The following is a 15,024-nucleotide window of genomic DNA, read 5'->3' as shown; positions in this document are numbered from 1 at the left end:
TCATACCAGAAATCGAAGATAGGACTGCATCATTAATGCCTGAATTTATGTGGAATAAAACAACTTCAACCTTTAACTTCCCTTTGATATTTTTAATGTAACATTTCCTATAAAAGAAGGAAAGTTAAGAGCAAGGATATGGATACACACAAAAATTGTTTTTGCTTTAAATGTTCATTTCACTCTACCTTCCTCTTAAGTGGAAAAACTACTCATGGAGTAAGATTTTGGGTTTTTTTTGAAGGGGAGAGGAGTAGGCAAAGCAGCACATGGTCAACTATTAACCAGAGTAATGTCAGAAACCACTTGTCCATGCTGAAGAAAGGCTGCAGGCATAAATTTGTTTAATGTCTCCTGCCTTTGGTTGCAGGGCAGAAGGAAGGTTCCTCCTCTTGGAGCGTTTCTGGTGAGTAGGCAGCCTCTGAGCTGGCTAGGAAAACTCTGCGGCTTCTACCTCTGGGAGAAAGGGACTGCCGGGAAACAAATGGGCACCCATTTAACTCCAAGCCATGCCATGGTGAATAACACCAACTCACATGCCCAAGGACATGAGGGGAAATAATTTAGCTGCTTGAGCCAATGTGAGGGTCCTAGATAATAAACAGAGAAACTGGAATTGCTAATTTATGAATGTAACTGCAATAGAGACAGCGTTCCTGGAACTTGATGGGAATTTCTGGTGATTGAAATCTTTAAATCACAGGTAAAAATCTCTTAAGAATGGCTTAGTGGACAGAAGGGACTAAGAAATGGCACAATATGACCAAAAACTAAAAAAATACATGAATAATTTACTAGTGACAAATAACAAAGAGATTATCTCATGGACTGATTTCCCATTGTGAAAAGAGCAAGATGGAGTAGGATTTTCCCTCTGTGAGAGAAAAAACCCCTACTTTTTATGAGGAACAGGTGACTGGCTCTTTCAGTTACTATCTATAATGTATAGGAGGAAAAGAAAATAGTGGGTTTTGTGGGAGACATTAATCCAAACGCCATATGCTGGCAGTTTCATGCTGCCAGCACTGAAACATCTTCAGAATCACTAAATAATATTCTTAATTTTCTTTCTTAAAGATGATAGCTCCAGACATCAGGGAAACTCTAGACTTTTGCCTCAGCAGAGGAGAGGAAACACAGTAGTAAAAATTAGTGGTACAATAAATAAAAATGTTCATAACTTGATTATGTTTGTTCAAGGAAAACAGAATGCAAATTAGTAGTTTTAGCTGGCACAATTTCACAAAGTGGGAAACAATTCTGAACTAAGTCATTTGGGGGAAAAAATGTAAGTTATAATTGTAAAATGTCTAAGAATATTTTACAGGCTGCCTAATAAGCCATAACTGAGAAAAAAATAAGGGTACATTAGTTTCAAGAAAAATGACAACATCCTGGCTGAGAGGGAACTGTTAAAACAATAATCCTCCTCTCTGTGAATATAAAACAAGTAGAAGAATGGGGAAGCTGAGAGTAACAAATACAGGACATAAAGTTCTAACTGGAAAAGCTGATGCACCTCTTTCCATAGGGTAAGGTACTAAATATGTGGAATAAGGTAAGATATTAAACACTTAGGAAAGCCTAGGGCTTAAGAATAAAAACCCACCTTCCCTCCTCAGCCCAGCTGGGCTTCTGGTCACCTACTGGTGCCATTGGTAAAACAAAATCTTTGTCACTAATAGCAGAGAAAGGACTTAAAGGTATTTATAGATACAAAACAGAGATGCCATAGCTATTTCATATGACTGTGTATCTTCCGCTCTGGTAATAAATTGGGAGGTTGCTAAATTGCAGCTAAACATTTGAAAAGGCATAACTTCCTTCCAGGAAATGTAGCGGGCTGAGAAGCCTCTGTGGTGAGTGGTGGTGTGGCCACCAGGGAAGCCCTGAGGAAGGAGGGGAGGAAGATATATCTCAGACCCATTAGGATTTCAGCGGGCACTGCCAGCCATAAGTCTATTAGATCTTAGTCAGAGGAAAAATAGCAGAAACCACAATGGGGGGACTGGAATGATAACAATTTGAAAACAATATATTGAGTGTCAACAGACTGATAGAAACATTTTCCTGTCAGACTTGAGAGGTTTGTAATGTTGTTATAAGAGGTGGCTGATATATATTATAATGTTGCCACTGTATATTTAGAGTTGTAGAGTGATTTTTTTTTTTTCCTTGTCAGCAGGATAGTAAGAAAAATTATTGACTTCAAGTGGAGTCTCTGAGTACTGGCCTTCTCCTTGTAATGTTTCATCAAACTCCTGAAGTGCAACCTCTGCCCTGAGGCCTGACCGAGCTCTCTGAAGTAGTAATGTGGGTAAAGAGCTAAGTCACTTCTGAAATAGATCAGTTTGAAAATTATATCTTCAGTGTCCCTGTGCAGCTGGTCTTCCTCAGTTAAGCAGAGAAAACCAAACCTTCCCAGCTACCAGTAAAGACTAATATATTGAAAATAGAATAATGTATCAGATGTTTTAAAAGTGGCATATGGGTAGGAACTTGACAGTGTTAGCCTTATAGAAACAGTTAGATATCTCCAAGGGATATTCATGAATAATGAAACTCATTTTCAGGTTTCATCTTCGGAGAGTTCATAATGTTTCAGAACTGTTTCTTGGCAATGTGTTGTTCTTTAGTGGTAATTATAGGAAAAGGTTAGTGCTTGCAGCAGGTCCTAGAAAAAAAAGACTTAAAAATGGAATAGATCAATAGAACAATTAAGTAGTATTTAGTCTTTTTGTCCCCCACCCATACATTGTGCTGATACTTAGGGCAATGGCAGCAATTTCTGTCTGTAAGAACTGGAGCTTGAGATGAGTTAAATTCTCACGTATTTAATAAGATTGAAGAATGCTCTAAAATGGCTTTAAGGTGTTGTTAATTCAATAACACACTCACTCTGGTAATACTAGACTGCATGGAAATGTGATGTTTGTTTAGTGAGTTTGCTCATGAGAGCCAGAGCCAGTAGTTTAGGAAATGTCTGTGCTTTCAGAGTAAAGAATACCAGGAGAAGGAAATTTTGGACAAGTCTATAGGGAAGAGTACCCATTACTACATTCACTGATGTCTCTTCTCGATAACAGCATGATCAGTCCACTTACACCAAGCAGAATGAGTTCTGAAAGGTTTTCTCCACCATCTGAGGTCTATCAATGAATTCCATATTTGTTGGCCAAATTCATTAGGAAATCTTGGGTTTGAATGGAACAAATTGAGTGGTGATGAAGGGCAGGAGTCAGAAATGGTCTACATGAAAAGTGCTAAGGTTGCACAGAGAATAGTTACTTAAAGTTCCTCTATGCCATAACTTGTCTTAGGGTCTCACTTTTAAAGAAGAAAGGGAAGTAATTATCTTCTTTATTTTCAGTTATGTTGCTAGTTCAGTGCAGGTTCAGCTGAAGTCCGTTTTTCACCAGGTCCAAAGTACTAAATGGATCTAGTCTTAATCCTTTAGTGCTCCAATTTGCTCTTGCTGAGGCAAGCAACACACCTCCCCTTCATCAGGCTGTTTGTAAATATAACTGTGCTTGAAGAGCAAATGCATTAGAATATTTTGCTGAGTTGCTTGCAAAAACTATTTCCTCCTTTGGTATTCCATTTGTCTCCTCTCATTTCTTAAGGCATGCTCACCTCCTCACCACTGTTCCTCCTTCCATGGCATGTATATGAAAAGGAGAATTTGATTTCAGAGAAAAACATGCTGTGTTCAAGAAATACACTTGGCACCTGCAATATCTCAGTATATATTCTGAGGACAAAACCAAGAGTAGTTTTGTTTAAGAGTAGTGTGTTTCACCAAGTTCCTCCCCCAAGAGAGATACTGGGAGGTGTAATCTCTTCTCCTTTTGGCTGAAGATGAGGACATCCTCTTTGCTTGTTCTCTGAGGGGGTCTCTCTTGCCAGGATGTGCTGTGGTCCTGCTGGGCTGCCCTCAGGTGAGATGGTCTTGTGGCAAAGATGTGCAGCACTTTTGGCTACAACACAGAGTGAATGTCTTTTTGGCTTTGTAAGTGATTCTGTCAGATGGATGCTTTAAGTCCCAAACCAAAGAGGCATGAGCAGAGCTGTGTTTTTGTTCCACCCTGTTAGTGTTTAGACATGTTCTCCATAGCAGGCCTTGGGATATGTTATCGATCTGATTGCAATTGTATTTCACACAGCCCTTGCAGCTTTTATAAGTTCCTCACACTCTCCACGTGCATGCTGCTATGGTGCTCCAAGAACCTTGTGATTGATTTAAAGATTCAAGAGTGGGATGGGAAATGAAGAAACATAAATTTCTCCCTGAGTCCTTTGAAGCCAATACTTCTGGAGAGGCACCAGGTCTGCCCTCAAATCTCTCCAAAGACAGCCTTTGCCCTGGTGTACTGGGCAGCCCTCTCAGGGACAGCTTTTCCTCCTAAATATGTTCTCTGACTTGTGTAACCAAGCAGGTGGAGTCCAGCAAACTTCCCACCTCCATTTGTCTGCAAGCAGGCTAGCTGGTGTCCGTGGAAGCAGGCAGATTGGCTCAGAGATGATGCTTCTTTCTGAAGGGCCTTTTGAGGTATTTTGTGCTCTCCCTGAGCCAGGCAAAGTCCACATCATCAGCGTGGTTGTCAGGGGACAGACAACCCTAAATGGAAGATCTGGGATGAAGTGTAGCTTACAGCTCAGTTCAACAATGTGGACATCCCTCTGCCTGTCACATTCCTGACTGGGGTTGCAATAGATGATTTTGTTGCTTGTCTATTTAAATACCGTGAAGTTAGATGTTTTCTTCTATAAAGGAAATGACATAGTTTTAAATGCTGTGTGAAAAAAGCACAGCACAAATTTTGCAACACAATTGTGCTTTTCCCCCCGGCTTTTCTGCCAAAGTTATATGACTACAATATCCTTTTAAAGTAGTATCATCTTCCCTGTGTAAGTGATGCCATTTCCCCTCATGGCATATCCTCTCCACTCCTCTGGGGCTAAGTCTTAATTTTCATCACTAAACAAAATTCTACACTTTTTGTATTAACAGTAAAGTAACGTAATGGCCCCTCTTTCCAACCCCAGTTGCAGTGACCATCTGGAGACCTCCCTGTTCAACTTTGGATGAACTTCAGCTGAAGTGTGAGAGCTGCTTTGGCTCCCTACAAGCTGTTCCAAGCCTCATTGTTGCTATTAGCAGTTTGTCTTAGTGACAAGGCTGCATTTTGCCTATTGAAGGTTCGGTTTTAGTGATTCAGCGTGTTTCCATTGTCCACAACTGAGAGTAGATCATTCAGGCTCTTATGTTTCCAGTGCTGTGGATACAATAGCTCATTATCCTGGGGTGGCTTTTTTGTTGGGGTTTTGGATAGATGCATAATAGATGCAAGCTCTTTTCAGGGGCAAGTTCTTTTCTTGATATCTATGCACAGTGTTTATTGCAATGGGATTCTATGTGATTTTAGCCTTCAAAGCAAGCCAGTCATGGGATAGAGTGAGGGCTGAAACCCCAAGTTATTTTAAGAAAGGCTTCAGCTCCTCAGCCTGTATCTAGCTTTGTCAATAGGTGATTGCCTCTACACGATTCATCTGGGCACAGGGGAGACTTACAGAGGCCACACAGGAGAAGATGGATTTTAGTGTCCTTTAAGTCCACTGGCAGCAGTGGCTTGGAAAATGATTGCAATGAGGAAAGTAAAGTTATTTGAAGGACACATTCTTTGTTTCTGATGACATGAAGCTGGGAGTTACTGTCAAAACAGTGGAGAGTTGGACTCTACAGGAAAAACTGGAAAACTCTGATAATCTGAATAGCAATGATGAGAAGGAGTGCAAGGTCATGAACCTAGAGGCTTAATAATGAGCTCCCAGCTCCTACGGGAAATGCTTATCCACTGAAAGCAACGAAGGCAGAACAAGCCCTGAGTGCACTGGTTAATCATAAATTGGCTCTGAGCTATGGGTATGGTGTAATGTGGCTAAGTAATGGACAAGTGTGACTCCAGAGTGTTCTGGAGAAGAATTTTTCAGGAGTGGCAGGGAAATATTAATGCTGTTCTGCTTGTAAAACTGCACCTGGAATTGCCTTTACAATACTTGTCACCTGTGTTGGAAGACATGGATTCAGCTGGAGCAGGTGCAGTGGATTAGCACAGGGCACTCTGCAGGAGTAAACTGTTCTAGCAGAATAAAGGCTAAGGAAGAATGTAACTGTGCTCTATAAATACAAGAGTGAATTAAACACATCAAGTGAGAAGGGTTTATTTAAACAAAAAACCAATACTGCCTTGAGTAAACAGGTGTGTGTGGCTTGGCTGTGATTTAAGTTTCTAAACAAAAGGTTCTTGAATACTAATAGGAGAAAGAAACAAAAAATACTTGTTAGATTTTTATAATGGAGATGACTGTATGAAATGGTTATCTATGAAGAGAAATCAAGCCCATATGGTCCTTTTGCAGTGTGTTCCTAGGCTTCCTGAAGTGTATTGATAAAAACATGCTTTGATCTTTGTTAAACATGTATTTTATGTGTCTGTGTCATACATTATATGTGCCTGAGTAGCACGTACTTTGGCACTTAAAGCTTGTGAATGAAGTCCTAAACACTCTGATCATGGACTAAATCAAGCTGCCTCTCTGTTCAGAGAGGTACAATTTATAAAAGGTACCCACCTTTCATAAAAGATTTCAACTTAGGAACGTGAAGTCAGGGACTCTCCTTCACCAGAATACTTCTGATTAGCTTTGTGTGTCCTTTCCAACTTGGAGTATTCTGAGATTATGTGTGCTTCCTCATCCCCAAGTCCTTCATCTCTTCAATCTTCCTCTCCCAAGTCTAGCTACTTGAATGAGCTTTTATGACACTTAATGCTTTCCCTCTTTTATGTGCTTTCTACCTCCTGATGTTTCTCAGCTTGCCTAGATGACGTTTCTGTGCTTCTCAGTGTCACTTCCCAAGCAGAAAAGTCCCCTCCTGGGTGACAAAGTGAAGAGCCTACAGCTTTTCCTCCATACAGTGCAGTGCAGGAGCTTTGGAACTGGTGTTAGCAGACAGCAGCTGCAACCCAGCAGTTGTGCCAGGTCACAGTACAGTGTGGGCAGGTGCTCGGTTGCTGCCAGCCAGTACTGAGCACCTACTGCCTCTGCTCCTGCTCCCTTATCTTACACCCTCCTGGCAGCAGCCTTTCAGACAGTCTGTCCTCTGTCCTTTCCTTTCCACCATAATGCACCATCCCCTGAAAGGGGCCTCTAGCTGAGGAGTCCTCATTGTGCCCCAGGTGTCTGAACTGGCACACATGACAGTACCCTGTACACCATGTGTCACTATCAGTGCAGCAAGGCAGGACACACAAATCCCTTCATCACTGGCTCTCACACACAGTGACATACAAGAACAGTCTCTTCAGATGAAAAAGATTCAGTTTCCAGCTCTTTGAAGTCCATTTCATCACATGTTGTGCTGTTGACTTGGCTTGTGACTCCCTACAGCACTTGCACCCTTACTGTGTGGGTATCAGACCATAGCCCACACTGTAAAAGGGCACAGGACATGGCAAAGTGCCCTGGCTGGGTTCCTGCTGCTTTCCCTGAGTGCCCTGCACTCCTGAGCTGAAGACACCTTTTACTGCTGTTCAACAGCGAGTACATGAGGATGCCTGTGCTGGGTGGGAAAAAAACCTTTCTTCTGCTTACAAAGAAAGGTTAGCTTGGAATTGCTTAATTGCATCTGGACGTTAGTCAATTGAAGGTGTGGTGAGCTAATTAAGATTGTGTTTTTCATTTGCTGCCTCTTTCTATCAATTGAAGGTGTGGTGAGCTAATTAAGATTGTTAGAAAGAGGCAGCAAATGAAAAACACATTCTTGTAACTGGATACCTTCTTTTTTATTTGAGAGACAGATGGAAAAATAACAAACTTAGATAAACGTTTTTTGCTCCTCTGACTTTTTTGCTTTTTTCCTTGCCCTCTCTGGTGGCATTGTGGGCATCAATTTAACATGAAGCATGACTGCCATGTAACTCCAGCTGGGATTTTTAGGCATGCTGTGCACACCTCTTCCTCCCTTTTCAGTTGCCTATCTGTATGCGAGTCCAGTGGTACTGCTGTCAGTATTCTGGGGGGAAAAGCTGAGGGAGAGGCCTGTGGGATTCCCCAGGTAGGGTACAAAGCCCATTCCCTATTGCAGCTTTCCAGACAGATTAGTTCCTGTGTGAATCATAAAACTCGTGGAGAAATGACTAACACTGTGGAAGGGGAAGTTATAACGAATTTGCAGTTGCATGATACTTGAAAACTAGAAATGCAGGAACAGAGAAGTAGCAGCACTCAGGTTAAATTTTGCTTTGAATTTCTCCTTTTCATGAGTGCTCTTAAAGAGGGCGAGGGAAAAACTCGTATGGGGAAACTGCATAAAGTGCAGTATCAGACAGCAATTGTATTTAAAAACATCTTAAGCAAAAGCTCTTAACAATTTTCCTCTTTTTTTATTTTTATTAAAAAATAACTTTTCCACTATACAATGTCCTTACAGGTTCTCATTACGTGAAGAAAAAACAATTTGCACCAAAATCCAGATTACTTGTTTGCTAAAGCTCTAGCTTTTGTTTCTTTCAGGAAACACTGGAATTATCTGGGCTCACAGTGTGCTAAGGTTACACCTACCTCCCACTGTGGCTGTGCTGCAACACCATGAAACTTCCAACTCTATTATTTCAGTGAATTGTTTTTCAAGACAGCTGTACAATATGTTTGTATAGGCAGGGTTTTGGGGTTTTCCTTTTTTTGTTTATTTTTTTAGCTCCAGATCTTCCTGCTCCTTGGAATTCCTTTACTTCTGTAACAAGGGGTTTTGAGAGTCTAATTATATGGCATAGAAATTTTTCTGTTCATAACTCTGGAGCCATGACTTGGCCTGAGGAGAAGCTGCACAAAGCTCTGCTCCAAGATACCCCTCACAGCCACAATACCTATAGATAGGCTGGGGTGTTATGCTCCTTTGGGAACTGCCAGGGGGTCCAGAGTCAACTACCAGTTTTTCTAATATAAAGACAGCAGAAGTCTCTTAGCTATTCTCCTGCACAGTGTAAGGAACTCCTGCTTACATCCTCAAGCAGCTTGACCAAACTGGTTCCTAAGTTCTTACCTCTGGTTTGGTGAAATCGCAGCCTTAGAAAGGGGAGGGCAGAAAGAGCATAGGCGCACGTCCTAAAAATGCAAACCAGCTAGGAATGGGAGGAGGACAGAAACCTTGTTGGGGCTGCTATGAATCTGATTACCCAGAAATTTAATTATCTACCCAGGAGTTTGGTTTTTAAGTCTCTACAATTGTTAATTCAACTGCTAACATCCAGTTATAAATGCCAGGCAGAATGGGTGTCTGGGTGGTGGGTACCTCCCCCACTGTGTATTTCGCCACACAGTCGTTCTATGCTCAGAAATCTGCCAGCAGCCAAAACTCTGAGGGACCTGTGTCAGAACAGGTAATTGCTGTGATCTTCTGAATGCTCCTTTAGAGACTTCTGCAGATTGGAATTGGAGCCCCACTTCTAAAAAAGGTAGTGAAGATACAGGCACCCTCCACCTACCCCTCCTCTAACTGCTTGGGAAATATGAGTGGGGATCTATGCCTTAATCCACTTTTCCCATCAGGTATCCCTTTATATCAGAGGAGGTTTTAAGAGAAAGACTGCCAAGCATAAGCAGTGATCTTTCGGTGGGTCAGAAGTCAGTCCAGAATTAATTACCAAGGGAAAGCACAGTTCTCAGCTTGTTCTCTTCCGTAACACTCCCAAGGTGCTTCGTGTCTCTCCAGGAATGCTCTCCACAGCCAGGATTTAATCTCAAACTCTGGGCCAAAGACACTGACCTTTACTTTCAGAAACAGCAAGTGGTAGGTCTGGGTTTGGGATGTGATTGCACATCAAAGAGCAGCTATTCCAAGTATATATCCAGGTGTAGCAACTTGGATAACCTCACCAAGAGCTCTGGTCAGCAAGCTGCTGTAAGACAAGATGCATGATTACAGCACACCTAAATTACTCAACAAGTCAATAGCGAAAGTATTTTATTAGGATCCTCAATTCATCATTACCCCCTAATAGAAAAAACAAGTTCCCTAAAGACTATGGAAAAAGTCAGAGTGAGGCTGCAAATAGGCTGTACCTTGATTTTTAATATTTAAAAATTTAATTTAGCTTTTTAAATGTGGGGGTTTTAGTTTTGTACCATTTTAATCGTGTGGAAAAGGTCTTGAAAAAGCTCACTTTGGCATACAGAAAATTCACCAACTCATCTGCAACTTTTAGAAATAAGCTTTTTCTATTTTACATGGGGGACAATACAGTATATGACAAGATGTAATTCAGGAAGATTCTTTATGTTTCCATAGGAGATTCCACCTCAGTCATTTTCCCCCCTCTATACCTTTTACATCTGTGCTTATACATGCTGTAGACTATGATTGAAAGTGAATCTGATGCAAAAACATCTACAAATTTCATCCTTCGTGTTTTTAACTTTCAAGAAATGCTAACTGCAACATTTGAAACAGGTTAATAGTTGTTTAGTAAGTCTTCCAGTCTACAAGATATGATGGTTTGGAAATTCAGTTCAAATTACTATTGTGTTGAATGACATGAAAGAATAGATGGCGTTACTCCTACAGGGAGTCACACTGATTAAGATCTCTTTCTTAGTAAGTATTTAAGTATTGATTATAAAGAACAGTGATGAAGGAAAAAGAAAATAACTACTCAAGGACTACTACTACACACCTTTCCCCAGAAGATACCTGGAATTCATCATTCTTACATGGATGTAATCTGTATGATTTGTAAATCCAGAGGTTATTTTCACCTCCTGCACAAGTTAGCTAGCAGTAGGGAATATTTCTGGTTTTTTTAAATGAAATAACATTGCCACATCTTGAATTTTGATAAAAAATGGATCTAAATGCAGGTGTGATTTAGCTTTCTCACAATGACCTTAATAAGCATCACGTGTAGATGAGGCATTAGGGATATGACTGAGTGGTGAACTTTACAGTGCTGGGTTGGACTTGATGACCTTAGAAGTCTTTTCTAATCTAAAGGATTCTGTGGTTCTATGTTATTCCCTTGTTTCCTTTTGTATTTAACTCTTGGTGAACAGATCCTTGATACCTTTGTTCCAACAGAGCTTGTCTGGTTGTTGTCATTACAAAGTCTACACTCCATAAGTTAACTAAGCCCTTTGGCAACAACAGAGTTTTCACACAAAAGTTCAGGTAATTAATCGGTCAGATACCTTACACACCCTCTGGGGATGAAAAAATCAGCTTCACAGGCATAAGATACGTAATTTCAACTTGGTGATTTAATATCAGTAAGAAATGGCTCTTAATGACATAAGCATGTTTACTTAATGATTCACTTTGCCTTAATTACACAGTAACAACCTGTCTTGATTCCATCATGAATTACTGCATAACGTCGTCTTAGATCATTACTTCTGCAAAAGACAATTAATGGCAGAAATACATTTTTAGACCATCCCCACCGCTTTCTTACTCTAGCTGACTAGCAAGTCCCATGCTATGAAAAAGAAGCAGATTTCTGATGCTGAAAGACACCATTGTCATGCCTCTTTACTTCTTCTAGTTGAATCATTGGGAATTGTACTTGTTTTTCAAACCATTTGGCCACAGTGAGAAGCTGCTTCTCCTGGAATGAACGTCCGATGAACTGAAGCCCAACTGGCAAGCCTCTCTCTGAAAGAGCTGTAGGAACATTTATGGCTGGCAGTCCTGAAAGAAAAAAAAAATACACATGCAAAGACTTACTATTAACCCTTAGAGTAATTTTTGTATCAATTTCAAGAGAACAAGAAAAAAAATTATGTAGAGAAAAAAGATTAGCTAAAATAATTTGATTCAATGAAATGAATGCTAGATGATCACAAGAAATTATTAGAGAGATTTAAGGAGTCAGCATCCTCTGAAAAAGATAATCAGTTCTCCTTAGAGATTTCTGTCTCTGGAACAGATTCATCTTACCTGCAGCCCACACTCAGCTCCAAGGTGCCCCACTTTAAAATCTAGTCTTACATTTTCAAGGATTTAATAAACTATCCTTATACCTGGTTATCACTGCAAGACTTACACCATGGGGGTGAAATACCTTGATTCTAAAGAGAAGGTTAGACGGCTAAAGGGACCAGACATTTAAAATGACTAGGCAGGGGAAAACATAACTGAATTCCTGTCCCTACTCACCAGCCATGTTTGCAGCCTGTGTCAGGACGTCATCTTGAGCACTGCGGGTCCTGTTGTCTTCTTGGATGAATTCTGTGTACGGTGCTGCATCACTCAGAGTGGTGGGAGTGAGTAAAATATCAACACCACTCCTGAAAACCTTCGCAAAGTCATTGGCAATGAGACGTCTCACCTTCTGTGCCTTGACAAAATACTTCTCATAGTTCCTAGAAAGAAATAGGGACATAAGGGCCTGACACTTTAATTCCCAAAATACAGAACTTTATTTCTTAGTTACTGTGGAAAAGACAAGCCCAGTAATCCTTTTGGACAAAATTTTGACTCACACTGGTACTTGGGTTTTTGATATACCGGAAGCTTAGTCACCACACGTGTTTATGCTCTCATAGCAGTGAAGCTGTCAGAGAAAGAAATGAGGGCATACAGCTGAAGAAAGGTGAAAGGAAAACAAAACCCTAGTTTACAATAATTAACTAAAAATGAAAACAACACTTTTATGACTATTTGGAAAGTAAACTGCGTATTGAATTTCACAGAATCATGGAAAATGCTGAGTTGGAAGGGACACATCAATATCATGGAGTCCAACTCCTGGCCCTGTGCAGGACACCCCAAGAACCACACAATGTGCCTGAGAGCACAACTCAGACTGGCTTGGTGCTGTGACCACTTCCCTGGGGAGTCTGCTTCAGTGCTCAACCACCCCCTGGGTGAAAAGCTGGTATCTAACCTAATTTCACTGTACAGCAGCACAGCAAAATATAGAACTACACAGGTCTGAAAAATAGGAATTAACCATCTAGGATTCAATCCAGCAAGATACTTGAAGCATATGAAAAAGTCCCATCATCTGTGGAGGACTCCAAATGGATTTAAAACTATGTATCTGATTGTAGTATACGTCTCTGTAGAATACTATAAAGACTTTACCCTTTTTTTTCCCCTCATGTAAACATGTGGTCTACGGATTTCTATCTTTACACAAGTCTGAAGCAGAAACACATTAGTCAGCTTCATGTCTATTGTTCCTTTTAATTTCATATGCAGAACTGGTAGATGTGGAATCTTAAATTCAGAGAAGTTCAGTTTCAAAGGTAACTGTCATCTAAACCCTCAGCTATTTGGGAAAGAAAAATTAAAGTGAAAGAAAAATGGAGGGGTGTATTATCAACTGCTAGATGCTAGAGTGTTTATAGATAAAACAACTGAAACTGCCCAAATCCCACTTTGTTAGAGTAATCTAAAGATTTAAGATTCCAAGAATCAGCAATGAAAAGGGTTATAATCAATACACAGCAGATTTAAGCTAATAAATTATAATGGGAATTAGACCTTTTCCTACAATCACTTCAGAAATCAACCTAGCTATTAATTTCAGAAAGTCCCTAAATGCCACATCTACATGTCTATTTAATATCTCCAGGGATGGGGAGTTCACCACTTCCCTTGACAGCCAGTTCCAACACTTGACAACCCTTACAGTGAAGACATTTCTCCTAATATCCAATGTAAACCTCATGGTGTGCAACATAAGGCTGTTTCCTCTTCTCGTATCACTTGTTACCTGGGAGAAGAGACCGACTCCTACCTCACCACAAACTCCTTTCAGGTAGTTGTAGGGAGAGTGATAAGGTCCCTCCTTTGCTCCAGGCTAAACAACCCCATCTCCCTCAGCCGCTCCTCATAAGACTGGTGCTCCAGATCCTTCAGCAGCTTCACTGCCCTTCTCTGGACACACTCTGGCACCTCAGTGTCCTTCTTGTTAGGAGTGGCCCAGAATTTGGGACACAGCACTTGCCAGTGCTGAGTGCTGAGGGACAACCATTGCCCTGGTCCTGCTGGCCACTCTACTGCTGATCCAGGCCAGGATGCCATTGTCCTTCTTGGCCACCTGGGCACAGCTGGCTCATGTTCAGCTGCTGTTGACCAGCACCCCCAGGTCCTTTTCCCCTGGGCAGCTTTGGAGCCACTCTGCCCCAGCCTGTGGCACTGCCTGGGGTTGTTGTGACCCAAGGGCAGGACCCGGCGCTTGGCCTGGTTGAACCTCACACAGTTGGCCTCAGCCCATTGATCGAGCCTGTCCAGATCCCTCTGCAGAGCCTTCCTGCCCTCCTGCAAATCAACACTACCACTCAAATGAGAGTTGTCTGCAAACTTGCCGATCCCCTTGTCCACATTGTCTCTGAAGATGTTAACCAGAACTTTCTGAACAGTCACCTGGTCATTTTAAAGCTTTGAAAAGCAAGATAAAAATAATAAGCTGTAAAAGGCACCATTTGCAGGAGACACAAATGGGTTTTCTCTACTACTTATTCTAAGAATGCTTTCTGAACCCTGCACTCTGTTCTTCAAAAGTAATTTACTGTAGAACAGGAACAGAACTCCCCTGTTCAATCTTGGTGGAAGCCAATTGTGTATTCCTTCACAGAAGAGTTAACTATGTGAATTTTAAAGCAGCCTTAGGAAAGCTGATCTGGACAGTTGTAAGCAGAGGGAGCACACTTGGCAGGAATATCGGCATTCTATAAAAGCTGGTTGGAGCAGACTGACTGACAACATTCCTGTCTCTGAGAGCAATTAGAAGTCACATCTGATGAATACTGTTGCTGACAGAGCTCTTTCAAAGTAAGCGCACTACAGAGACTGATTATATGCCTAATATTTTTGTTAGTATCTGAACAAATTCAGACAGAGAAAAACAGCACTTTTACTAACATAAATTAGGACTGGATAAGGATTGAAAACTAAAAACGTACAATTGATCCATGCACCAGCTTCGCTACGTGAGCTGGATAAAACCCTGACTTCTGTAA

At 41.1% G+C, this 15,024-nt stretch overlaps 1 protein-coding gene across 2 annotated transcripts in view; it reads right to left on the bottom strand.

Moving 5' to 3' along the window:
• Window positions 1-10,256: 10,256 nt before the first annotated feature.
• The window catches only part of QRSL1 (glutaminyl-tRNA synthase (glutamine-hydrolyzing)-like 1), a 14,843-nt gene continuing 10,075 nt past the window's right edge, over window positions 10,257-15,024 (bottom strand). For both annotated transcript variants that reach the window (XM_008637751.2, XM_017739494.1), the window contains exons 10-11: window positions 12,212-12,417; window positions 10,257-11,743 (exon numbers count right to left, since the gene is read on the bottom strand). In XM_008637751.2, the coding sequence (XP_008635973.1) occupies window positions 11,532-11,743; window positions 12,212-12,417 (418 nt within the window). In that variant the 3' untranslated portion in view covers window positions 10,257-11,531. The remainder of the gene's footprint in view (window positions 11,744-12,211; window positions 12,418-15,024) is intronic.

This window comes from Corvus brachyrhynchos, unplaced genomic scaffold, assembly GCF_000691975.1.
Source record: "Corvus brachyrhynchos isolate BGI_N302 unplaced genomic scaffold, ASM69197v1 scaffold14, whole genome shotgun sequence".
NCBI lineage: Eukaryota > Metazoa > Chordata > Aves > Passeriformes > Corvidae > Corvus > Corvus brachyrhynchos.
Note: the sequence above shows the minus strand (reverse complement) of the source record. Positions and strands in the feature narration are given on the sequence as shown.